This window comes from Phyllobates terribilis, unplaced genomic scaffold (genome assembly GCF_046119375.1).
Source record: "Phyllobates terribilis strain yellow unplaced genomic scaffold, ASM4611937v1 Scaffold_4__5_contigs__length_816908805, whole genome shotgun sequence".
In the NCBI taxonomy this organism is placed as follows: Eukaryota; Metazoa; Chordata; class Amphibia; order Anura; family Dendrobatidae; genus Phyllobates; species Phyllobates terribilis.
Window position 1 is genome coordinate 405,988,436 of NW_027362764.1, and position 26,229 is coordinate 406,014,664.

The following is a 26,229-nucleotide window of genomic DNA, read 5'->3' on the forward strand; positions in this document are numbered from 1 at the left end:
TGCATTCTACACACATAATATCGGATTCATTGTGACTCAGCGGGGAGATGTGTAACTATATTCTAACAGCCCTTGTTCTCCAGTCATTAATAAATATGTGGAATCTAATGACTGTCATCCAGACACTGAGGGCTTTGGGTTCATTTATTAGCACAATGATGAAAGAAATCATTCATAGCGTTGCACATTTAACACAATGTATGTCTCGTAGAATGAAATATGTAAGTGTATGATTTAGAGGCAACATTTCAGTGAATTTTGAGAAATGATTCATTCCAAAAGAAGGGAATTTATTAATAATATATGTTACAAATAATCAGATCCTGTCATATAACATCATTGTTCAGCAAATCAAATAAAGCCGTTTCCAGTAGCATGCTGTAAAAAGACAAATTGTCAATGGCCTTATTAAATAATCACATTACAAGTTGAGATGCAAACAATTCTTATTTTTCATGTCCTAATCCTAATGATCTATACATCAGCAGTAGTAAAACGAGTTAATGGTACTCAAATACTGAAATCTAAGTTGAGATTTGATGCGTGCCCAGATATGAGATACATAATCTGTTGGATTTATCAAATTAGTGCAAGAAAAAAGATATTTAGAAAAACCAATGAGATTTACATAGGGCCACTGAAAGATTAGAGCTCTGGTTTACTGCTCCCGTTAGTTCGACAAAAGCTTTCCCGTTCAGTATTGAAGTTGTAATACAGCTTTTGGCCATTTGGATGCGCTAAACAAGTACTTCTCATACCTTGAACAGACGCTTTGAGTCTACAATCTTTTATGCCAGACTGAATATACCAAAGATATGACAAACAATAATAAAGTAGTATACTTATCCTATATAATATAGCTGCCAAGGTCATCCTTTATGTGGATACTATATTGACACCAACAATTGGCCAAACAGTGGACAAACCAACCTATCCATATAGCAGCTAATGTATTTAGAACCTTATTTGCTAGTTATCTAGCCTTATTCTGCTATCTATACAGCAGGCTGTATTATATATTGTTAATATGAGCAGCTTTATGTGTAATATGGCGGCAGTTCCATTTAGTCCCAATGAAGTATATACTGTATAGACATAAGTGGGTTGTATAAACCAAAAATATATATGGCTACTTTCTTCCACCAACAGTGTCAGTCTATGAGTTGTGTTGGGCATTTCAGCTATTAAATACAGTAATACCAAATCTACTTGAATGGGGTAGAGATGCAATTCCAGACACAGGCAGTGGCTCTGTTTTTCTAATCTTAAAACTATTCAATGTTTTGGATCCATTGAGAACTTCCTATCTGATACTTCTAGTTCCTACTAAACATGTAAAGATTCAGTAGACACCTACTGCATGCTGTTTCCTCATGATTAACACCTTCTATTGCATCATATTACAATAAAAAAGTCGGCCATTGTTCTAAGAATGTCATTTTACATATTGTACACACTGTTCACATTCATTGAACATTTACTTTGTGCGGTATGAAACTGTACTCAGGATTAGTCGTGGATTGTGTTCATGTAGTGTTTGCGAAACATGAACAGTTAAAGGATTTGTGTATTTTCGGTTTTCTATCAGAGGATCTGGTATCTTTATGACAATAATAGTGCAGTCTGCAGCTCTATCTTTGCCATCAAAAATAATTGCCAACAGTTGTGATTTTGCTTGGATCTAAGTAAAACCACATTCAAAAGTAGGTATTCCTGTGCATTTTACGGGAGCTCCTGAGTGAGGATTAAATGACTAAAATTTTAATTTCAAGTAAATGTAAAATACTAGAACCCCAAACAAAACCAGAAAGACCCCATCACAGTAAGGTGGGTCTAACAAGATTTGAAGGCATATGTTTTGAAAAAATTCTGACATACTGTTCATGACTTCATTATGGTTGGAAGCCATGACAGTGACCAGAGCCTAAAACAATAGTAGTAAAAACTGCCAATAAGGCTTCATTCATACTTAATATGACCAGATGTCTATTTATCCACAGCTACAATCAAAGAAATTTACGATTAACAAACTGAATCCATTTCATGTCATTCTGATCCATTTGGTAACTGGCTTCCATCAGACTTTTACATATTAGCTTATGTCCATAATACTGACATGTTTTTATTTTCTCAAAGAGGAATATACTGTACTCACTTTATTTTATTCATACACAACCACACATCTGTATGTATATGATTCACACATATAATAAAATAACATTTCATTCTTTAAAAAACTCAAAGAACCCAAAACATCACCATGCTATTAGAAACGGGTTTGGTTCCTTTCGGTAATCCTATACCAACCACACGTAGAGCACCATAGCCAATATTATGCTATTTCTTCATTACCATTAATCACATTCAAACTTTTTTTCTGCTGTGATTTCACATTTCATTTACCTACATAAATAATTTGTAGAACACATCGTATAAATAAGCATAGTAACTTTTTGTAGCTGAATGAAATTCAGCTCCTTTAAATTGTTTTAATTGCTTTGAAGTCTTCAAGCCTTGATGAAACATTATCAGTTAAAATTATTATGATGTATGGATTTATCTGAGTTGGTATAATGAATAGTATTAAAATATTTGGGCAGGATTAATATTTTTGAAACATCACTGTTCTTTAAGTGCTTGAAGGGGCACACGTAGTATTTGATGTTACATATGCAATGTCATCTATTCCTCCCAAGTTCTCAGTCTATGATAACTTGATGTCTACAAGTGGGGTCTCTTCTGCATCTAATTTTGTTTCCAGTTTAAGAAGAGGTTTTTCTGAGACTGGGGCAGTTTTCTCCTCTTCTTGGTCTGGCAAAAGTTCAGCCTTATCATCATTCTTTTTCTTCTTCTTCTTAACAGTGACCACTTCAGTGTAGGTGACTTCTGAGATAGGCTCAACTAATGGACCCTCTGAGATGGATTCGGCATCTTCTTTCTCACCTTCTTGGCCTTCTGCAGTAGTACGTTGTTTTTCCTTCTTCTTAATTTTAAATGTTTCTTTATTAGGTGCTGCCTTCACTATGCTCTGCTTGAACCTTTCTCCAGACTGCTTAAGTCTCTCACCAGACTGCCTTATTCGTTCTCTCCTTTCTGGAGTCACTATTCTTGTGCGGATGCGGTTTACTTTCTTTCCAAAATTCTGTTTTGTTTTTTGCATGCTCTCCTTAGAAAATGCTTTTTTGATATTATCAATTCGCTGCTTTCCAGATTTTTTCAGCCGTGAGGATCTGGATTCTTGAATTTCATATTCTTCATCAGAGGAGAGGTCATTTGGTGGGTAAAGTTTATCCCTTAGAAGCCCATCCAGTGACGATTCTTTCGCAACGCTCACTTTTGTTGGGCACTCAATATCTTCCTGTTGTAAAATAAAAATGTGAGAGTTTATAATCAGTTCTGGAAGTTAATTAAGCATAACAGATTAATAATGCATGGGAAGCATAGAACATAAATGCTTGTGAAAAAAATATAACATTTTATGTCTCTATGTTTTTTTTTTAATTGTAAACCAACAATGTAATTTTCAAATTACAGAATAAAAAATGTACACAAACATCTGATGATATGCTTTATTATGGCACTGGATTTATACCTGTAGCCAGAAACAAATCATATATGAATCAGTATGACATTAGTGTAATGTTGGGGAAACAGGGTCTGTGAAGGGAGAAGCTCACAATAGGGTAAAACCCTAATATAGGAGACAGTAAAAACTATAGGCTTGCTCACCTTGGGTAGTTGTGTGAAGATGCAACCACTATAAAGGTGTAGATTGCCAGCTACTGATGCCCCGGGCTGGGGGAAAGAGCTGCCAGATGGAAATGACCAAAACAGGACAAAAACAAGTTAAAAATTGGCTGCATTGCTGAAAAGAAGTCGCTTACTGCAATATTCTTAGAAGGTTCTTTAATATCCACTACGCGTTTCAATGCAGTACTGGCATTTTTATAAAGTGCAAAAAAATGACAGATTACACACACTAGTACATAGAGATATTTATAGGCCAAAAAGGGTATCAAAAAGCCTAGGGTACCACTCACTGAGGGGCTGGGATTCAAATTCATAAAGATCCCTGGAAGACAGGAAGAAGGGAGAAAAATGTGCAAAGTACAAGAAATACTACCATAAAGAGGTGATAAGAAAAAAGAGAGTGTCTCACTATAGAAAATTAAGCATTAGAAATACTAGTAATGGAAAATTGCTCAAAGGTGATTAAGAATGAATAAAAAGAATATGTGAAGGAAGCGGGATTAGAACCCGGCTGAAAGATAAAATATAAAAGAGAAAAGGGGGAGCTAAAACACAGAGCCACGTCAGCAATTGAATGGAGAGTGGGGACAAATATGAGACAAGGATTGGTGAAGAGGTGGAGGAAACAAAAATGACATGGAGAGGACAAAAGGAGAGTCAGTTGGTGAGGACAGAACATAGAGCTACAGGTGGCAGACGTGGAAAGAGCCTGAACTGATAGAAGTGTAAAGGGGACAGTGAGTTCAAGGAAGGAGTTCAAACTATCAAATGGGCAATTCCCGCTTGGATACAAGATTGTATTTGAAGTCTCCAATGAGAAAGAAGTTTTGCTAAAGTAGTAGGTAGGAAGAAAAAATAATGTTGGGAGTGAAACAAATAAGAAAAATAGTGGTATGGAATGAAAGGGATAAGGAGGAAGCTGTGATTTGAAACACCAAAGTGAGCAATAGAGGAGAGAATGTGATTGAGGAATAGGAAGAAATAAGCTAACAAGAGGTTTTGTGAGTGCTCTAGTCTAAAATAAATAAATGAAGCAGAAAGTAAAATATGGGGTTTTAAGAAGAAATAGCAGTAGGGACCGTACGATGGCAGAAGCCGTGAATTCACATGAAAACTAATTTTTGAAGGTGTGAAACTAGATAAAAACAGAAATTGATACAAGAGAAATATATATAGGTGTAGTATAAATAAGTGTAATGTTGTCTTCAGATATCCTGAGTTGTGCGATATAAACATTAAGTTGTCGTAAATATACCAATGTTTCCAAAGCTTCTCCTTTCAGCAGAATGTATACGTGGGTACCCCTCACAGTACCTTCATGGCAGACATCAGGTTAAAGAAGGATAATGTATGTTGAACTTCAATATGCAGGATCCTTTGTTCCCTTGGGAGATAAATTGTTGCTACAGGCTGCTGTTATGGATATGGTTGGATTAATGTACAGTAGTTGTAACAGACTGCAGTACTTCTAAAGGGGCATTTACACTACATTACACTCGTGAATGAGCGTGGTTAAAAACCTTTGCTTAACAATTATTTTGCAGTGTAAACAGGCTGCCGATCGCGCAATGAATGAGCAATACGCTGGTTCATTGGGTGAGTTGATCTTTTGTGAGGCATAAAAGGTCATTGTTCCCGGCAGTGCATCATCCTGTGTTATCAGGACTCGCGCTGCCTATGGTTGCCTATATGCACTGAGCAATCTAGTATAGGTGGCTCAGTGCGCATCGTATACTTTGGTCTGCCGGTGTAAACATGCATTCAAACTACCGCTAATCAGACATATCCTGCCGTCGGTCGGTCCATACAAATGGACATTTAACACCAACCACAAATCCACAAAGCAACACAACAGAAATGGATCACATATAAAATGCTGAATTGTTAAATGGAAGTAACTTGTAAAATTTACACTCATCCTCTGAATGGAAACAAAATGAAAAGCTCATATTACCAGTGGCCTCCAGTGTAGATGTTTCCTTCCTTATTGTTCTCTCTGAATGATTTCTCTTACATAAGATTTATATATATCCATGCTCTAAAACTCAAGATGATTACTGAAATGCTAATCAATCTTTCACACCGTGCCCTGCCGCCAATCGCTGTCCCTCCTCTCCGCATCCTCGGAGGATAGAGGGTAGCTCCACTGGCTCCATCTTCCACCAATCAGCGTGTGACGCAACAGTCATGATGACATAATTTCATCGCGTCAGCTGTGCACTGCAGAGAGTCAGTGAACCGGAGACTCCTGTGGTTTATCCTGATGAAGAAGCAGGTGTGCTTCGAAACGTGTTGATAAATAAAAAACGCATTTATACTTTCAGAATTATTTGTACAGCATTTTTACTACTGGCAGTGTGGTTTCATGTACACTTTCTCCAGTTGCACATGAAATGTCCTTTTGTGGATCTGCAGCAGTCAGTCTTTCCAGTATACACAGGGGTTATGCCTTTCACAACCTTTGAAGGTGAGCATATTCTTTCCTTTCATTTATTTTTTTAACCCTGATAAGACCCTATTGCACTCATTATCTTTTCCAGTTTTTCATCATAATAACAGTGCACCGGAGAGAGCAGAGGGAGAGAGTCGGGGGAATGGGAGTGAGGTATATTTTTTTTTCCATATACAGTACAGACCAAAAGTTTGGACACACCTTCTCATTTAAAGATTTTTCTGTATTTTCATGACTATGAAAATTGTACATTCACACTGAAGGCATCAAAACTATGAATTAACACATGTGGAATTATATACTTAACAAAAAAGTGTGAAACAACTGAAAATATGTCTTAAATTCTAGGTTCTTCAAAGTAGCCACCTTTTGCTTTGATGACTGCTTTGCACACTCTTGGCATTCTCTTGATGAACTGGGGCTCATACGGGGGCTCATATGGTTTACAGGGGGCTGTGTGTGGGCTCATACGGTATATAGGGGGCTGTGTGGGGGCTCATACGGTATATAGGGGGATATCAGCATACTTATTTCTGTTCAATATTAAGTCATACAATTAATATTATATATAGTATTAATATAAAATAATTATAATTAATATGTTAATATTAATATTAAACCAAATTAATTTTAGCGCATTGGTTTGGCCTCCACAACTGTCACGTTCTCTCATGTGGTCCCTTGAGAAAATTAATTGCCCACCCCTGACCTACAGTATTATCACAATATATCGAGGCGGACATACCATTGGTGCAGCCTCACATTAACCCAAGAGGTAAGGAAGCCCATTTGTACCTCCAAAGCAGATGGAATATTGCATTATGATGAGCCATTGGACTGCGAAGAGCCTATGTACTGTTCTTGCACAGGGCCCCTTTCGGTCTGTGTCTGCCAGTGCAATATATACTGTACTATTTCTAATGTGGTGATTTCATGGCAAAGTTTAGTGAAAAAAGTTGAATAATTTATGAAGATTAGAATAATGGAGGAGTGTATAGCGGTTGCAGTGTAATTGGAAAAAAGTGCAGTATAAGGCATATTGTGACTAATGGTACTGTGCTGATATTATAACACCCACCAGAGCACAGTGACCTGAAAGTTATTATTTCACAGCTTTAAGGAAAGCAAGCAATGTACACTTGTAGGAAAGGATATACTAGTGTAAATAAAGATGGATCAGCATATATGGCAGATTGCAAAGCTTTGAAGGAAAAAAAATAATTGTTCCACAATTATCGCTTTTTTTAATAAAATTTTGTTTTTAAGATGCTTTTATTTTAATTGTAGTACAGAACAAAGGATTGATGACATGTGTTGATTTGGGAAAGAAATGGAAATCAGTGCATCTGTAAAATCCCCGTTACACATTAGATGGCTGTGGGCCGAACAATGCTTAGGCCAATCATTCGGTTTATAGTCATCTCAGCCGACTCTCCCATACACAGTAGCGCTCGATCAGCTAAGCACTCGAGTGTATTCTATGTGAAAGCTGCCGACTGACACGTTGGCCATAGAATTATTTCCTGGAGAATAATGTGATCGATAGTTCGAAATCGGATAACCCGATTGATATCTCTCCCGACCATTAGTTAGCTGATGCCCCTATACACAATCGATTGTTTGCTGAACCTGTCAATATTGTAGGGTTCAACCAACTCTAAAACTCAGTTAAAATACTCTGTTACTCACAGTATTATGGACTAGTCATTATAGTGTCTATCATCTGATAGATGTCCTCAAAAACTATAACAGTGGCTGCTAGGTATGAAACATCCTACACATCATAATAGAGACCTGCATCCCGCATGCTCAATTTGGTGAAACACTCGCCTAGGCCTTGCTCTAAGCCTCTACATATAGTGAGCCCTCTTAGTATAGTTGATTCTCTTTGAACTCTTGATAGAAGTTTTCTCGTGTCTGGTAATTCGTTTGATATAGTCCTGCTTCCGTATTGTAATTAGCGATTTGGAAAATTGGTTATGTTAGCAATGGGAATATAGAAAGTTTGTGTGAATTTTAAACATGAGTTGGGCTTAGCTGAAATGTTTTTAAATCTGGAACGTTTTCCGAGTCAATAAAAATATTTTCCAAAACTGAATATATTTAGCTGAAGTGACAAGGTACATACGTGTGATAGCTACAAAATATACAATGTTTAAACAGCTCACTTCAAAATCATAGCGATGAATGGAGAATTACCCCTCATTAGCCACAAGAACGATGCACAGGAATAAGTACCATGAGCATGGGCTGAAACGAGTAAGAATCCCTTTCCAATGCTTCTGCTGTTTAATGTTTTTTTACATCATAGAATAAAGTTTCATGGTTTTATAAAGAACATGTAAGTTCTGGATTCTCCTATTATCTACAAGCCTATGTGATATCCAATATGTTTAGTGCAGCTAAATGTTTGAAATAACAAAGGCATTTCAGACATTACAAAAGTCTACCTAACTGGCTAGGCATCATATATTCAGCCACTGCGAAAGTAAACCGAACTTCTGATCTGACCCTTTCTGTAATGATATTGTTCCAATACCGTTGTTTGGTTCTGGGATACACATAAAATAAATAAAAGCTCTTACCTATTGTTCTTCTACCATTTCAAAGTTTTCATACATAAAGTTGAAGGGATAGTTCATTATTAGAAAAACGTGAAAGTTTCATTCCAAAAAATTTGCAATCTACTTTGTTACTTATTACAGGACACTTGAAACAGTAACAAAATTTGACATGACTGACCAAATAACTCTCCCATTCTGGAAGAGCGAAGTATGAAGTCCACGGAAATATAACTGCAAAATAATATAGCTTGGTGACCTGAGTGAATGAATAATATAATGTATACAACGGAATGTGAAATCAGATTATCTATTGTTTCAATCAAGCTTGTAATTTATAAAAAAAAAATAGATTTTTCTTATTATTATTTTCCATATTATTACCGATATAAAAAATATCCTGAAATCATGCAATTTACATTCAGACTACAAAGGGTAACAATAGGCTAAACATTTTCTGTTATGATCACTTTTTAGGATCAATGTCATTATCGCCACAAGCAGAATTTACAATGAAAGGTATTGCCTATATACAGACAATGGAAGATCACACTATCGACAGCAGGTGATGGTCGCAGCTCGCTCCCTCCTCCACATACAATGACGTCTACACAATTCTGAGCATGCATAGAAACATCTCCTATAGAAGTCAATGAACACCTCCAGTTTGTTGTTTCCTATGTCAGGTGGCTGCAATAATACAAATTTCTAAATGTGGTTATCAGAAGCTCAGACAAGATGGAGGTCCCATAATAATAAACAGAAAAGAGCATTAAAAAATAGCAATCTGAAAATAACAGCTTAGGCTATGTTCACATTTCTGCTTGGGAGTTCCATTTTTTCTGTTTTGTTGGGAATTAATCTATTAATAAATACTAATTTAATTTTAAAGGCAGCCTCTCATCCCCAATACTCATATGAAACCATTTATGCATACATATAGGGACTTAGCCCCTATACAAATCATGCAGGTGGTATCACAAGTATTTCAGGGAAATGCATCACTATCTTGTTTTATCTTGTTTAGATTTTTACATTTTAGTAACTTTTTATATGATTGCCATTTTTTTGTTTTAATGGCATTTAGATCCTCATGGGTCATGTAATAAACGTCTTCTATCTGTAATACACAAAGTTATGTATACTGCCAATTAGTGTTGAGCATTCCGATACTGAAATATCGGGTATCGGCCGATATTCACTGTATCGGAATTCCGATACTTAATTCCGATACTTTTATAATATCGAATACCGGAATCGGAAGTTCCCATAATGCCTGCGCTCTGCAGTGTCTGTGAAGGATGACAAGCTGGATGGCAGCGCTCAGCTGCGATCCAGCTTGTCATCAGAATGCCATCCCAGCGTGGGAGAATTCTCCTGATTGTTTAAAAGCCGGCGGGCGGTAAAAAGCCGCCGGCTTTTAAACAATCACACAGCCCCATACTGCTTCCCCGCAGCCTCCCACCCCGATCCTCCGCTCCCCTCGCCACCTCCAATCCCAATCGTAAATTAGGACCGGGCGGGGAGCGCAGCACCAAGGAGCGAAGGACCCGGGCGGGGAAGCCGGCAGTGAAAAGACTTCACCGCCGGCTTTCCAGTTCTGTGCTGCGCTTTCCCGCCGGTTATTTCAAATGAACAGCTGAGGTATCAGGTGATGCCGATCAGCTGTTCATTTGAAGTAGCCGCGGTGCCCTCAGAGGGTTCATGTGAGTTCATGCTTGACTGCATGAACTCACATCAACTTTCCCACGGCCGCACAGGTCAGCCTCACCTCCCAGACCCGTCATGATTAGTGTGTGCGGGGTGTGTGTGCGCGGGGTGTGTGTGTGTGCGGGGTGTGTGTGTGTGCGGGGTGTGTGTGTGTGCGGGGTGTCTGTGCGTGCAGGCAGACATAAGCCGATGTGACACTACTACTCCCATCGGCCTATGTCTGTCCCCCGTCCACTCGTGCCAGCAGGATCAGCTTGATGGGAGCAGTAGTTCCCATCAGACTGATCCTGCTATATAAATTGCCCTACTGTGTCCCCAATAAATGTTAGATACATGTCATTGGTGGCCAGTGGTTACCTAAAAGAAATTAGTTCATACATTACCTGTCCCCGCCGATCGCCACCTAAAATAAAGTAAAAAATAAAAAACTACACCTATACTCACCAAGACACCTAATTCCCCGAAGCCATCGATCTCCTGTAATAAAATATAAAATAATAAACCACAACCTTATCCTTACCCCTCCGTAGCAGTCCACGAGTGTCCCACGAAGATCTCCAGTTCAGAGCAGCCACATAGAATGTGACCGCTCTGAACCGCTGCCGCCGCTAGAATGACGGGGCCGTAAGGGTTCACCGGAGTTCAGGCAGCGCTGCTCCGGTTAGCTCCTTTACGGCACTGCTGTATCGTGAGAAATTCCCACGGTACAGCACTGCCGTAAAGGAGGTCTCCGGAGCTGCGCTGCCTGAATGCACTCCGGTGACCTCAGTCAGTGGCTCCCGCTGCCGGGAGCGGACGTGTTCCCGGCAGCGTGAGCTTACAGCAGCCATGACAGCTGTCACCATCTCCAGATGTGACAGCTGTGCATGGGAGATCAGCGCAGGAACGTGGACAGGTAACTATTTTTTTTTAGTAAACTAAGAATTAAATAAAATGGTGTTTTATTTCAAATAAATTATTTTTTTCTGGGTGTAGTGTGTTTTTTCTTTTTAACACTTTGTAGGTTAGTAATGGGGGTGTCTTATAGACGCCCATCATTACTAACCTGGGCTTCATGGCAGCTGGCGCTGACATGAACCCCACCACTATTACCCCCTGCCACCGCACCAGGGCAGCGTGGAAGAGCGAGGCTAAGTGCCAGAATTGGCGCATCCTATGGATGCGCCATTTCTGGGGCGGCTGACGGCTGGTGTTTCTAGCCTGGGAGGGGGCCAATATTCATGGCACCCTTCCTGAGCTATTAATATCAGCCCCCAGCTGTCTGCTTAGCCTTTGCTAGCTATTAAAATAGGGGGGACCCCACGTCATTTTTTTTGGGGGGGTCCCCCATTTTAATAGCTAGTAAAGGCTAGGTATTCAGCTGGGGGCTGATATTAGTAGCCTGGGAAGCTCCGTGGGTTTTACCCCCTTCCCAGGCTTCAAACATCTGCCCCACCCGTCTGCTTAACCTCCGCTAGAGACTAAAATTATGGGGGATCCCACGCCATTTTTTTTTTAAATAAATCCTTTATTTTAACACTAAATGACATTTGAGGACTTAATAAAGATGCGGTCCCTAAATTATTATTTATTTTTTAATAAATTTTTCCCAAAACTTTTGACGTGGGCTTCGCCATATTTTTGTATGCCAGCCAGGTACAGCATCCAGCTTCTATGAACGCGCCATTTTCCGGGGCGGCCGCGGACTGCAATTTTCAGCGGGGGGGGCAGAAAGCTTGGGCCTCCCTGCGCTGCAGATTCCATCCCCCAGCTGCCTAGTTGTACCTGGCTGGACACAAAAATAGGGAGAAGCTCCACGTTTTTTTTTTTTTAATTATTTCATGAAATTCATGGAATAATTAAGAAAAAAAGGGCTTCCCTATATTGTTGTGTCTGGCCAGGTACAAATAGGCAGCTGGTGGTTGGGGGCAGCCCGTTCCTGCCTGCTGTACCTGGCTGGACACAAATATAGTGTGAAGCCCCACGTCAATTTTTTTTTAATTATTTCAGGAAATTCATGAAATAATTAAAAAAAAATTATGTGGGGCTTCGCCCTATATTTGTGTCCAGTCAGGTACAGCAGGCAGGAACGGGCTGCCCCCAACCACCAGCTGCCTATTTGTACCTGGCCGGACACAACAATATAGGGAAGCCCTTTTTTAAAAAAATTATTTCATGAAATAATTAAAAAAAAATTGACGTGGGGCTTCGCACTATATTTGTGTCCAGCCAGGTACAGCAGGCAGGAATGGGCTGCCCCCAACCACCAGCTGCCTATTTGTACCTGGTTGGACACAACAATATAGGGAAGCCCTTTTTTTCTTAATTATTCCATGAATTTCATGAAATAATTTAAAAAAAAAATGCGTGGGGCTTCGCCCTATTTTTGTGCCCAGCCAGATACAACTAGGCAGCTGGGGGCTGGAATCCGCAGCGCAGGGAGACCCAAGCTTTCTGGGCCACCCCCGCTGCAAATTGCAGTCCGCAGCCGCCCCAGAAAATGGCGCGTTCATTGAAGCGCCATCTTCTGGCGCTGTACCCAACTCATCCAGGGCCCTGGTGCGGTGGCTCACTGGGTAATAAAGGGGTTAAGGCCAGCTTGGCATTATCAGCTGGCCCTAAGCCCAAAATTCATGGGGTCACGCCAATATTAGACATGACCACCATGAATTTCTAGTAAAGTATTTAAAAAAACACAACACCCAGAAAAAAGTCCTTTAATTGAAATAAACACACAATTCTTTATTGTTCTAAATTAAACCATACTTACCGTCACGCCCATTCCAGCTGAAGCCAACGATCTCCTGCAATAAAAGTAAAATAATAAAGCAACATCATCCTTGCCATCCATCCTGTCATCCCGCAGACACTGAGAAGCGCAGGCATACTTCCACTCCTCAGTGTCTGGCTGTGACGGCATCCAGATGAGCCGAGGTCATGTCCAATGAACTCAGCTCACCTCATGTACGTCACTGACAGCGTGGGAAAATTCTCCTGCACTCAGCACTTCAGCGTGAGAATTTTCCCACACTGTCAGTGACGTGCATGAGGTGAGCTGAGTTCATTGGACATGACCTCACCTCATGTATGTCACTGACAGCGTGGGAGAATTCTCACGCTGAAGCGCTGAGTGCAGGAGAATTTTCCCACGCTGTCAGTGACGTGCATGAGGTGAGCTGAGTTCATTGGACATGAACTCGGCTCATCTGGATGACGTCACAGAGAGACACTGAGGAGCGCAAGCATGCCTGCGCTTCTCAGTGTCTGCGGGATGACAGGCTGGATGGCAGCTTTCTGCTGCGGTCCAGCCTGTCATCTCGATGTAGCAGAGCTGGAGCTGTCCTGGGAACCATCGAAAGGTAAGGATGAGGTTGCTTTATTATTTTTCTTTTATTGCAGGAGATCGTTGGCTTCAGCTGGAATGGGCGTGATGGTAAGTATGGTTTAATTTAGAACAATAAAGAATTGTGTCTTTATTTCAATTAAAGGACTTTACTCTGGGTGTTTGTGTTTTCTTTTAACTTTGACTATGGGGTTAGTAATGGGGGTGTCTTATAGACGCCTCTCCATTACTAACCTGGGCTTGATGTCAGCTGGCATTATAAGCTGACATCAACCCCAACCCTATTACCCCCTGCCACCGCACCAGGGCAGCGTGGAAGAGCGAGGCTAAGTGCCAGAATTGGCGCATCCTATGGATGCGCCATTTCTGGGGCGGCTGACGGCTGGTGTTTCTAGCCTGGGAGGGGGCCAATATTCATGGCACCCTTCCTGGGCTATTAATATCAGCCCCCAGCTGTCTGCCTAGCCTGTGCTAGCTATTAAATTAGGGGGGACCCCACGTTATTTTTTTGGGGGGGTTCCCCCATTTTAATAGCTAGTAAAGGCTAGGTATTCAGCTGGGGGCTGATATTAGTAGCCTGGGAAGCTCCGTGGGTATTACCCCCTTCCCAGGCTTCAAACATTTGCCCCAGCTGTCTGCTTAACCTCCGCTAGAGCCTAAAATTAAGGGGAACCCCACGCCAATTTTTTTTAAAATAAATCCTTTATTTTAACACTAAATGACAAGTACAGTAATCAACACTGTCACTGTACTTCATATATATGTGACTGACATGTTTCTATCTATCTAATCTATGTGTGATTCTCTATTCTTTCTGTTCTAAATTGTCGGGTACCACTGCTGAATTGCCGGCCGGCTTTTTTAAAGAGACGGTGCACGAAAACACTAATATTTTTTTTAATAAATCCTTTACACTAAATGACAAGTACAGTAAGCAACACTGTCACTGTACTTCATATATATGTGACTGACATGTTTCTATCTATCTAATCTATGTGTGATTCTCTATTCTTTCTGTTCTAAATTGTCGGGTACCGCTGCTGAATTGCCGGCCGGCTTTTTTAAAGAGACGGTGCACGAAAACACTAATATTTTTTTTAATAAATCCTTTACACTAAATGACAAGTACAGTAAGCAACACTGTCACTGTACTTCATATATATGTGACTGACATGTTTCTATCTATCTAATCTATGTGTGAAGCTCTATTCTTTCTGTTGTAAATTGTCGGGTACCGGTGAATGCCGCTGATGAATTGCCGGCTTTTCATGTCATTCTACATTATTCTTAGTTGTTTTACTTCATGTAGAATTAACCTACAAGGAAAGAAAGGGTTTATTTTCATTCCGATATTTGTGTCCCATTGACTTGCATTGGTTTCCGGTATCGGAATCGGCGATATCCGATACTTTTTGGGTATCGGCCCGATCCAATCCGATACTATATTTCCTGATATCGGAAGGTATCGCTCAACACTACTGCCAATATAAAGATGTGCATTGTTGTGCCGCAGGTGTCTTTTCCCCTATATGCAAAAATAGCAGGGGGTCCATGAAACCCAAATTCTCAACATCTTCTTATGTATTGGAGTGGGAAGACGTGTATTCCATGTAGTTATGGGGGAATCTGGATGGCAGTTATAGGGTAGGGTTGAAGCTGAAAATTTTGGGGGCATGTAGAAGGAGTTATGGGGAGCTGTTGTCGACATTAATAATGAGGACAGTGACTAGCAATAATAAGGGAGTGTTTTTGATAATTATTAAGGGGTCAGGCTGGCGATAATGAGTGGATGGCTGTGAACAGCAGCGGGGGCAGTAACAGGCTGTTATCAGAGACAGAAGCTGATGATTATTGGGAGCTGTGGTTGGTACTTAGTAGGGAGAATTTGGCTAGCAGTTACGGAGGGTGCCAGTGGCTGGCAATTATGAAGAGAACTGTGGCAGTCATTTATGGAGTGGAATGTGGCTGATAATTGTAGGGGTAGCTAACAATTTTGGAAGTGAACGAAATAACGGAATTTAGAACATCTGTCACATGATGGAAAACAGTTATTGCTGATGGGCTGCACTGACTTTAATAAGGACTTTTGGGTTTCTGTCATGGTGTCAACTATTTTACTCAAAAAAGAGCATTAAGCTTTTTTCAGGCATATTTGACAGTTCTGTACAATCTACTGTACTGTCAAATGTCAGGGTTGCTCATTGCTAGAAATAATGCTTCTAGAGAAAAATAGCTCCAGCATTAGATGGAGTATGCCACATTATTTTTCTCTTTGTTAAATGTTGTATGGAATCTGTCAGAAAAATCCTCTATACAAAATTGGAGTTATCCAGAAGTACAGTAAGATACCATACTTGTATAGGTGACTTACGGCCATGTGCATGACGCTTAATGAATATATTTTAGGTGTGAGGGTGATGGTAATTTAAGCCTAAGCCCTCATTCAGACATACATCCTTTTCTTGTACATGGAAAAAAAATGTACTGATTTTCATCAGTGTTAGGTCTGTGTCTACAATCAAGGTTTCATCAGTGTAATTGTTTATAATGCAATAAAAATTCCAAGCTCGTCCTATCTATTAAAAGGTAACAAATGTACATCCAAGTGCTTTCCAACCTTATTTAGATCATAAACGGAAAAATGTTCCATTTAATTTGCTTTCATTATTACGGACACTTAGGCCTGATTCACAAAAGCGGTTAAATGTCATTAGCGCACTTTGTAGAGAGGCTTTGCGACTTTATTTTCTCAGGCCAGTTTTGCCCAGCACTGACAAAACTGGCAGAGCTGGATCGGGTTGGGGGCGTACTGCCATAGGTAGTCTAATTCACGATGAGCTGTGGCGTTTCTTATGCCAGAAATCTTATTCTAGGCTTTGACTGGAGTAAAGTTTGTGGCGTAGCGCATGTCATTCGTCAGACACTCTTAATACATTAAGAGCATCTGACTCCAACATGCCCACTCATAGAGACTTATATGAGCAGTGCTAGTCTTGATGAATCAGGGCCTTAGTCTTAAAAAAAACCATAGACTTGTGAACAACCCCACAGACTATAATGGGTATGTGTTCTATCTGTGACAAACATGGGTAGAACATGAACATGTAAAATGGATGTCTGAATGAGGCCTAATTTGGTTAAAGGCTAAATTGTAATGAGTATAAAAGCGACAATTTATATATACTTTATTTGCATGTTAGTTGAGAATTAGAAACAGCACGAAATGAATTGCTTTCTTTATATTATTACACACACTGGAACTTACAAAACTCTTTGTCCTATATGGAGAAATAAAACTAGAAAATGATAAAATATTTCTAGACTTTTGTGGCTAATATTTAGTGTGGCTAAATATTATAAAGCAACCACTATTTCCCACGCAGCCATGTTATACAAGTATTCATATATGGCTATGTGGCCATGAATATTCCAGACGTCCACCCCTTTCCGATTCATCCATACTGTGGCTCCATATGTATCTTACTGATTCCACAAAATGTCTCAATTCCTCACCCGATCCCACACATGGATCCTTTTTGAGGAGATACAAGAAACTAAAAATGGCCCAAGAGGCAAAATATTACAGTAATCTACTTAAAAATGGGATCTCCTCTTTGCATTACTACAGAAACAATCTCCATACACTCTCTGCTTCTGAGAGGACTAGTGATTCTAGTCCAAATGCAAGAGCCTAATTTCCCTCCTTTATAAATTAATTGTAGCCCACCTGAAGGCTCTCTACACACATATATCAATAAATAGCATCAAGACCTAGGAATAACCACTTACAATGCTAATCATCAATCCATATGAAATGCAGTTAATATTACCACCATGGAAACAGCATATAAAGTCCTTGTGCAATGGTACCTAGCCCCCAGTTGCACAGCACATGCAGTGCCACACTATCCTGCTATGTTTTACAGGATGCTCATTAGGATATGTCCTACATATACACATACATGTGGTCCTGTCCCAAGCTGACCAGATTCTGGAGCTGGATCTATGGTCTCTTGTAATATACAAAACCCCTAAAGTGGCCTTCATACATTTAAAGCCACCCTCCTTAACTCAACGCAATGTAAACTCTTCACTCTTGTTTTATTAGCTGCCAAACAGACAAATGCACATTCTTGGAAAATCTGAACTCGATAATTTCTGTCCTAATGAGAATTCTACCAGTAGTTTCTCCAACTCCAGATACTAATTTATTAAGATTTGACTCCTATGGATTTTCTAACCTACCCCCACATGTCTTCCCTATCCTATAAAGAAACAGTACCTTGAGAATAATAAATACTAACAAAGCAGAGAGGGGGCCCTATCACATGTTCACAGTTTATTATCTATGCTTGGCCGTAATTTCTTAAAGGGTTACTCCAGTTTCTGTCTTTCATGGCCGAGATGAGAATAACTACTTCAAGGAACCAGCTAAGTTGTTGGGTCACAAGTAACAGCTGAGTGTAACTGCGCGACTCGGTTTCTGTAACTCTTATAGAAATTAATGTGAGTTACGGAAACTGTGTAGCAAAGCGAGCTATCCTATTAGTGTAAATCTCGAGTGTCGCTCGCTGTGCTATCCTGTTTTCGTAACTCACATTCATTTCTATAAAAGTTGTGCAAACAGGATAGTGCAGCTGCGTTCGGCTGTTTTTATACCTAGAAGCAGTTATTCCTGTCTGCACCATGAATCGTAATTATGGGAATAACCCTTTAATTTCTTCCTTATGAATTTATTAATTTTATTCTTTGATTGTAAATTGTACTGCAGAAACTGCCTTAACTTAATTCTTCTTGAGTTCCAATTGACCATGACCTAGTGATTAGCTAAACTTGACCGTATGTTTCACAATTTAATTCTCAATCTGCAAAAGTTAGTGTTAATTTGAATATGTTCGTTGTTTTTTTTTCTCTTACCTGTGCTAAAATGATATTATAAAAATTATTGCTGAGAAAATTTTAAAAAGTTGTAGATATTTTCTAAAGTCCAGATAATGTATAGAAGAGATACCATCAAATCAAATTACATATCTGTTGGAAGTAATGGAAGCCTAAATATGGTCACCTGCACATCATACATCAGAGTTGCATCATACATCATAGTTTTTATATTACATAAAAAATATATCAAAATTTATGTGTTATCTGTTCAACACAAACACAAAAAAACTGTACCGAAATAGATTATTTCTTAGTAAGGAGATTGCCATCTCAAAAATGAGATTTTCATTCATGAGAAAAGAAATTATTCTGCACAGGCTCGTACCAAATGTGTTGGAAAGATAACTGCATTTTTCTCTCTTTGCTATATATATGCATATATACATACATGCATATATATAAATTTATATGACTTTAACTGTCTCATGTTAAGATTCATCGAGGCAACAAATAGGGCAAGCTGTTCAGCAATTTATTCTTCTCTGCCTGGTGATGAAAATGAACGCATCTAAATATAGAATACATGATCAGAACCTTTCCCCCATATACTGACTGCAAAACAGTCACATGCCATTGGTCCCAAGTTACGACTGATAGAGTGAATTATACATTAGCTAGCTTTTGGTGAAGTTGCTTAAAGTTATACTTTTTATAGGCTTTATTGTAGACTAAAATATGTTTTCTACTTGTAAAAAAGTGTGAAAAGAATTACAAGCTAATAAATAAAAATGTAGAATATCATAACATCAGAATATAAAAAAAAAAGAAGTATTCTTAAAAACTGAATAGTCTGAACATTTTTTTAGAAGACGAGATATAATTCTCATGAAGCATTCAACTTCAACCCAGGTCAATTGAGTTAGTTTCATTACCTGGAAAATGACAACTCTGAATTTGTTCTTTCTCAGCATCTCCTCCTGCTTGGATTCTACTTTTAGGACCTGATCACTCTGTTTATCGACCCGAGATCTTACATCTTTCACATTGGAGCTTACTTTACGGGTCTTCTCAAGTAATTTGTTAACAGTGTAGGTGGTATTGCTGTGCGCCTGTGCAAGCTTTAGGAGGTCAATCTGGATAGTCTTGATGGCATTCTCCATTTCTCTGTGACGTTCTTCAATTCTTTTCTGGCTGGCCTGCACAGTCTCCACAATGGTGGCTACTTTGTCAAGAACAGTAACAATCGTTAAGGCAGAATCATGGTCTTCATCATCTTCAGATACAACCGACAAACGGTTGAGGTTAATGCTATCAGGAGTCGTTTCACGATGATCCATGATTAGATGTTTGCAGGAGCTGAAGTCCTCCGGGTGCTGTTTAGGACTCGAGAAGCAATTCTGGCATCGGAGCAAAGAGACAGCTGCCTCAGTAGACCTTCAACATGAAATGGAAAGCTCCACCTCAGGAGGCTGGGAAGACATTTATAACTACTCATCGTTCAAGCACTGTGGTGAACATGCCTCATGAAATAGCAAACCACTAAAATTAGGAAGCATGCTCAGAGTAATAAATCCATGAAAGAAAATACCGTGGACTAGTTAACTGAAATATCCAGACCATCTGTTGAATCAGGGTGAATGAACAAGATACTAGAACTGGTTAGCGTAGTGTACAAAAACACTATATTACTGCGACCTGTAACCAAATCAAGTTGTGATGCCTTCCAGTACATATTTTAACATGTTCCCTAATATCCAGTGCAGCATTCATATCCATTGATATAAAGCTGGCTAGCTATTTAGGGTAGACTTCATTACTATTTATTAAAAAACATTCTGCACTGAGGGGAAAACATTTTTTTTTATTAAAGCAGCCTTTTATTTTTGTAATGGTGTTCAAATAAACATATGTATGCTGATCAACAGTTTCAAATTTTATTTTACATGAATTTTAACATTTATCTAAATGTAACAAAAGTATTGTGCGGACCTTAATGTAAGAGCCAAGGAAATATTTTCTCCCAGTAGTATTAAATGCTATATTTTGTATTAAAAAAGGAAGGAGTTCTTTTTCAAGGGTCTGTGATGGCATGGGAGCAATGGGGATTGTTTGTGTGGTGCCTATTTTTTGGTGCCCAATTATCGTGTTTTGTTTCAATGGTGTAGAAAATACAGATAGTCACAGACACAATCAACTAAAAATAAATAAAAAGATAATACAAATCAGTTACAGGTAATGACACCACAGAACAATGCACCTACTGCAATCCCTGGCCCCTGAAGACAGACCCCTAATTTCAGGATTAGAAACCATAGAACATATTTAACGTGTTACCACTACTCACAGAATACAATTCACATATCATGCGATAGCCAGTGTTTTAAAAAGAATGTCCATAACTAATTCTATAAAACATTGAAATATCTATTAAACACAGTGTCTTCTATGAAGCTTGGTAAGAAAAAAAAATGTAAACATTGTTACCTTTAGCTCATGCCTGGTTTGTAGGGTATTTCTTACATATTTTTCACGTTTGTTCATTATCTACAACCACAGGAGGCCTGAGCCTGTGTTCCATAGGAGCAACCAATCTTGGGGATGTAGTGAACATTTCATCCGCCATTTTTTTTTTTAAGACATTGGAGGTTCAGATCGATTTACAGTCTTTTTTCACAATAAAGTATCACATATCAGTTTACAAAATGTAGCCTGAAATCATTTTTTTATTATACTTTATCGACCTTTGACCTTTCCTCAGTTAACAAATTTTTACCCAATTTGTGGCTGGACCCCAAATGCTATTAAAAATTGAAATGTTGTAAGAACAAAATATGGGTGATTAACCACCATGCGAAAGCACACACAGAAAAATACTAAAATGCATTTCTTGGAAAAAGAATATAAAAACAAAAAAAATAACAAGAAACATAATGAAAGCTGTATCAGTCCATTGCTGCCAGAGCCGATGTTTTGCAAGTACAACAGACAACCAACAAAGCTAAACTATAAAATGTCCAAAAATAAGGCCTCTGAAATAAATATTTCCATTCTTTAAAAAAAGATATAATAAAAATGTACAGCACATGGTCAATGTAAGTATAAAAAATAAACAAGAAGAATACAGAAAAAACACTGAGGCTACACCATCCGGGATGAAGCATCTGAAGTGAAGTGACCAAGATTTTGCTTCTGTCGACGTCCTCTGTTGTTTTTCGGACATTTCCTGCAAGTAAAAACAGTTTTTAAGTAACTTTATTGTATTAAAATCAGTCTTCAGAAGTAACATATATAATGCTGAGCAATCATATAGCTAAAGCAGTGCATACATCTGTCCTAGTATCACGGACACAAGGGGCGCTAGAGCTTTACTACACCTAGGCTGTTTGCTTGATTTAAACCAGGGGTCTCAAACATGCGGGAACCGGGCTACATTCTGCAGCCAGTGAGCACCTGAGATCCAGAGACAATCGCAGCCCATTGCAGTGGGCAGACGACGCCAGAGCTTCTTTTCAGCTGAATATGAATCCTCGGACGCACATTTAATTGAAATGTATGGCAGCACAGAAACCAGCTCTCTGCACCGCAATACCACCAGTAGCCAGTTAGAGGCCGGCAGTTGGCGTACACGTTGCGGGCGGCGTATGACATCACTTGCATGTGCCGCCTTGGCTGTGGAGTAGAAGAGAATGCTGTTCGCCTAGGGACCGGGGATAGGTGAGAAGAATCGTTTTTTTTAATTTTTTTTTATTTATGTGTATGTGAAGAGCAGAAGTATTGGGGACATTATTATAAGATGGGAACCGGGATGGGAGTCGTTACTATAAGATGAGGACAAGGATGGGGATATTACTACAAGATGTACAAGATGGGGACCACAATGAGGGACATTACTACAAGATGGGAACCACAATGAGGGACATTACTACAAGATGGAGACCAGGATGGGGACATTACTACAAGATGGAGACCAGAATAGGGGACATTACTGAAAGAAGGGGCCCAGGATGGGGGACATTGCAGATCAAAAAGTTATATAGAAAATGGTATCACTGAAAACATCATCTCATCCTACAAAGAATGTAGCCCATCAAATTCAAATTATTTCTATGTGCGGCCCAAATATCCAGCCGAGTTTGAGACCCCTGAATTAAACCAACCATAATTAGCACAAACAGCGGATATGAGGGTATGATACTTGCTGGAAAGACACTATCATCTAAACGTGTGTGTGGCGACACAGCTTATAATCTTAATCAGCCAGACAATTAGATTTGTTAAGCCAAGAGAAATACACTATTGTGTTTGTGTTGACTTGTAAATGTATGTGTATTTCTGTGGCTGGTCAAGAAGGACAGACCAGTATTTGTATAACCCTGAATGTTGTCTTCTATTGGTCTGTGAACAATGATGTTTGTTACTATTATATTATACTAAAGCCAGCTGAATTTTGATTTAAAGAGCCCCCTGCTACACCAACTATGTAAATTGATTAGCTCAAATAAGACCTGAGTCAGCCCTACACCTTTACCTTTACCTCTGATCTGTGACTGATGACCTTAGCCACATATGTAAATATGAAAAAAGGGTTTTTCCTGCTGCAAAGAGAATTGAAAGAGACTTTACAAGGAGAAGCAAAGATCAGACTCTCTCAGACCATCAGCTTGGAAGCATGGCTTTAACCAAAGAGACACAGATTTGGATTCTGCATGATTCCAGCCTAATGGTATATGGCCCTGACTGGAAAGATATGGATCTGCTCCATTGACCATCAGAGAGCCCATGGATACATTTGGGGAGACCAGGTTGGGACGATGAAGTTACCTGGCCCCATGGATATGTTGTTTGGGGTTGCCAGGTAGGACCCTCCGGTCGCCTGTAACCCATGCAGACATTCGTAGAAGCCAGATTGGGACCAGACGGTCATCTGTCCCCATGGAAACTCTCGGAGAGGCCAATGTGGGACCCTCGGGTCTCCTGGCCTTGTTCCTCGACGGACAGTCAGCTTCCTAAGCTTGCCACTACCTTCTCTCTGTGTTGGTCCACCAGAAGTGGAGGGCCACTGGTTGAGGTAGTTGGCCCTGGAAGTCCCAAAGTTGCAGCTGTTCTATCCCAGGCGGGCTAGCAGAAGGGTGAGGACTGTGTAATGTTTTACCATCTTGGGTATTAGCTGGGACTGTTCTATATGTTTATAGTCCGCTTTGTGGTTCAATCAAGTATTGCCACGTTGTTTTACCCTCAACCTGTGTTGTCTGAGAAGTATTACGCCCACGGAAGACCCCAAGTCTTCACAGTGTGTAAATTAGTAAAGAATAAGACAAGATTGTGACACACCTATGTCAGGCTATATTTACTTGTGAGTTTGTGGCAAAATGTAGCTGTGGCTTGGGGGCCATGATTTTTATATTGCACAGCACTGTATGACAATACTGGATACTTATTCTAGACTGCGCAATACTTTCATTTCCATATTTTATTAAGCAAGTACTCATTCTACATAATCTTCATGGTTTCTACTAGGTCCAATAGTAGGAGAACCCTAAATAACTCAACCTACAAATAATGTAACACTGCTCTCACTCTAGTCTTTGTAGCTCAACCTTTTCAAACTTACACTGAAATGTTTTAATGTTAATTTTCTTCTTTAATGTAAAATTAAAGGGGTACTCTGGGGAGAAGAACCCTTAAATGAACAGTGAATTTTTCATTTTTTGCGTTTTTGTTTATTGGCATGTTGTTTTGTAGGATAAGTTGTAGTTTGAATGGCACCGTTCATTTTACCAAACAGTGTAATAGAAAACAGGGAAAAAAGTGTAATGAAATTGTGGAAAACAACTAACAATTTTGCCATTGTTTTTTTGGTCTTTGGTTTTATGGCTTCATTGTATGGTAAATATGACCAAGCAAAATGATTCTCCAGGTCACTTCAATTATGGTGATACCAAATGTGTCGTGTTTTTATTATCATTTTACTGGTGAAAAATAAATTCTGAAATTTGGGAAAAATAATGTTGTGTTGTCATCTTCTGAGACTCCTAACTTTTTACTTTTCTTTGTTTGCTTTTTGCGCCCTGAACTGACATTTTTATTGATAATATTTTGGGGTAGCGAAGACATTTTAATCACTTTTTATTGCTTTTTTGGAGAGAATGATCAAACAATAGCAATAGTTGCCTTAAGTTATTTTGATTTGATCAAGATTAATGTCCTCAATGCTAAGAAATATAGGCAGACACTTATCCATCATGCCATACCATCAGGGAGGCGTCTAATTTGCTAGAAATTTATACTGCAGCAAGACAATGGGCTAATGTCATTAAGAACTATCTTCAGTGTAAAGAAGAACAAGGAGGAAGTGATTAAATGACCCACAGAGTCCTGGTCTCAACATGATCGAGTCTGTCTGGGATTGCAAAAAGAGGCAAAAGGATTTGTGCCAGCCTACATCCACAGAAGATCTGTGATTAGTTGTACAAGATGATTGGAACAACCTCCCTGTGCAAGTGTATCTAGAAGAATTGATGCTGTTTTGAAGGCAAAGGGTGGTAACACCAAATATTGGTTTGATTTCGTTTTCATTTTGGTCATTCACTTCCTGGACACACAGACTTCACATCCAACATGTATTTCTGGTAGGGACATGTTCACACAGTAATAGCCGGGAATTAGGAAAGGGAGAATGCAAACTGCATATTGAGGAGGCCTGATCATGAATGAAGGAATAAAGATTACATACAACAACTAGCCTAACAAAACCACTATCATATATTTTTGTCAAAGATAGCATTATTTTATGCTTCCATGTGTAAAAGTCCAGTAGCTTTATGAACAATCATACAGTATGTAGAGGAATTGAAATAAGGGCTAAAAAAATCTTCATTTAGTCCAAACAGACAGTAAAACCAAAAATGTAGTAAAAAAACCAATAAATATGTACCTTGTTATGCACATAACAATAGCAACTATAATGGCGATCTGTACAGCTCCAATGATGGCGGCAATGAGGACATGGGTAAGCTTTTGTCTGCTTGGCACCACATAAAGTATGTTGAAATCTGTCTTGTCACAGTATTGACCTGTGTATCCTGAATCACACCTGGTAAGGAAAAAAGCATTATTAATCACTTTATTGTGTCGTCACACTATATACTTGTGTTTTGCTTGCTTCATTTTCATGCAGAGTCCTTAATGTCCCAATGTGTAAATACTCATTCCATCCATTCCTCCATCCATCTCATCTATCCTATCTAGCTTTCTATCATACATGTATTTTATGTTAGCATTTAATATACACTATTCCTTTAGTTTAAGATGAAAGGATTCTTAGGTAACGCAATAAACTAAAGTGACGGACAAAAACCATGACTGATTCAAGCTCATGTTTATTTCAAGTGTATGTTTATTGGAAACAGTATACACTGAATTATTGATGCCCACTGCCAGTGCCATTACCGTATATTTATTTGGATATTTCATCTGTGTATTAAATGTAATTTTCCTACATCTTAATCATAAAAGACCCAGTAGAAATAAAATTTAAGACTTAGCAGGTCTGA

At 39.2% G+C, this 26,229-nt stretch overlaps 2 protein-coding genes across 2 annotated transcripts in view; both read right to left on the bottom strand.

Annotated features, from left to right (window-relative positions):
• Positions 1–269: 269 nt before the first annotated feature.
• CAVIN4 (caveolae associated protein 4) lies at positions 270–20,155 on the bottom strand. Its single transcript, XM_073678600.1, has 2 exons — positions 19,609–20,155; positions 270–3,358 (listed from the first exon to the last, which is right to left on the bottom strand). Exons 1-2 carry the CDS (start codon positions 20,011–20,013, stop codon positions 2,705–2,707), a joined length of 1,059 nt encoding a protein of 352 aa, XP_073534701.1. The 5' UTR covers positions 20,014–20,155; the 3' UTR covers positions 270–2,704.
• Positions 20,156–20,530: 375 nt separating this feature from the next.
• The window catches only part of TMEFF1 (transmembrane protein with EGF like and two follistatin like domains 1), a 282,319-nt gene continuing 276,620 nt past the window's right edge, over positions 20,531–26,229 (bottom strand). The window contains exons 9-10 of the mRNA XM_073678601.1: positions 25,611–25,769; positions 20,531–21,899 (exon numbers count right to left, since the gene is read on the bottom strand). Coding sequence (XP_073534702.1) covers positions 21,815–21,899; positions 25,611–25,769 — 244 coding nt within the window. The 3' untranslated portion in view covers positions 20,531–21,814. The remainder of the gene's footprint in view (positions 21,900–25,610; positions 25,770–26,229) is intronic.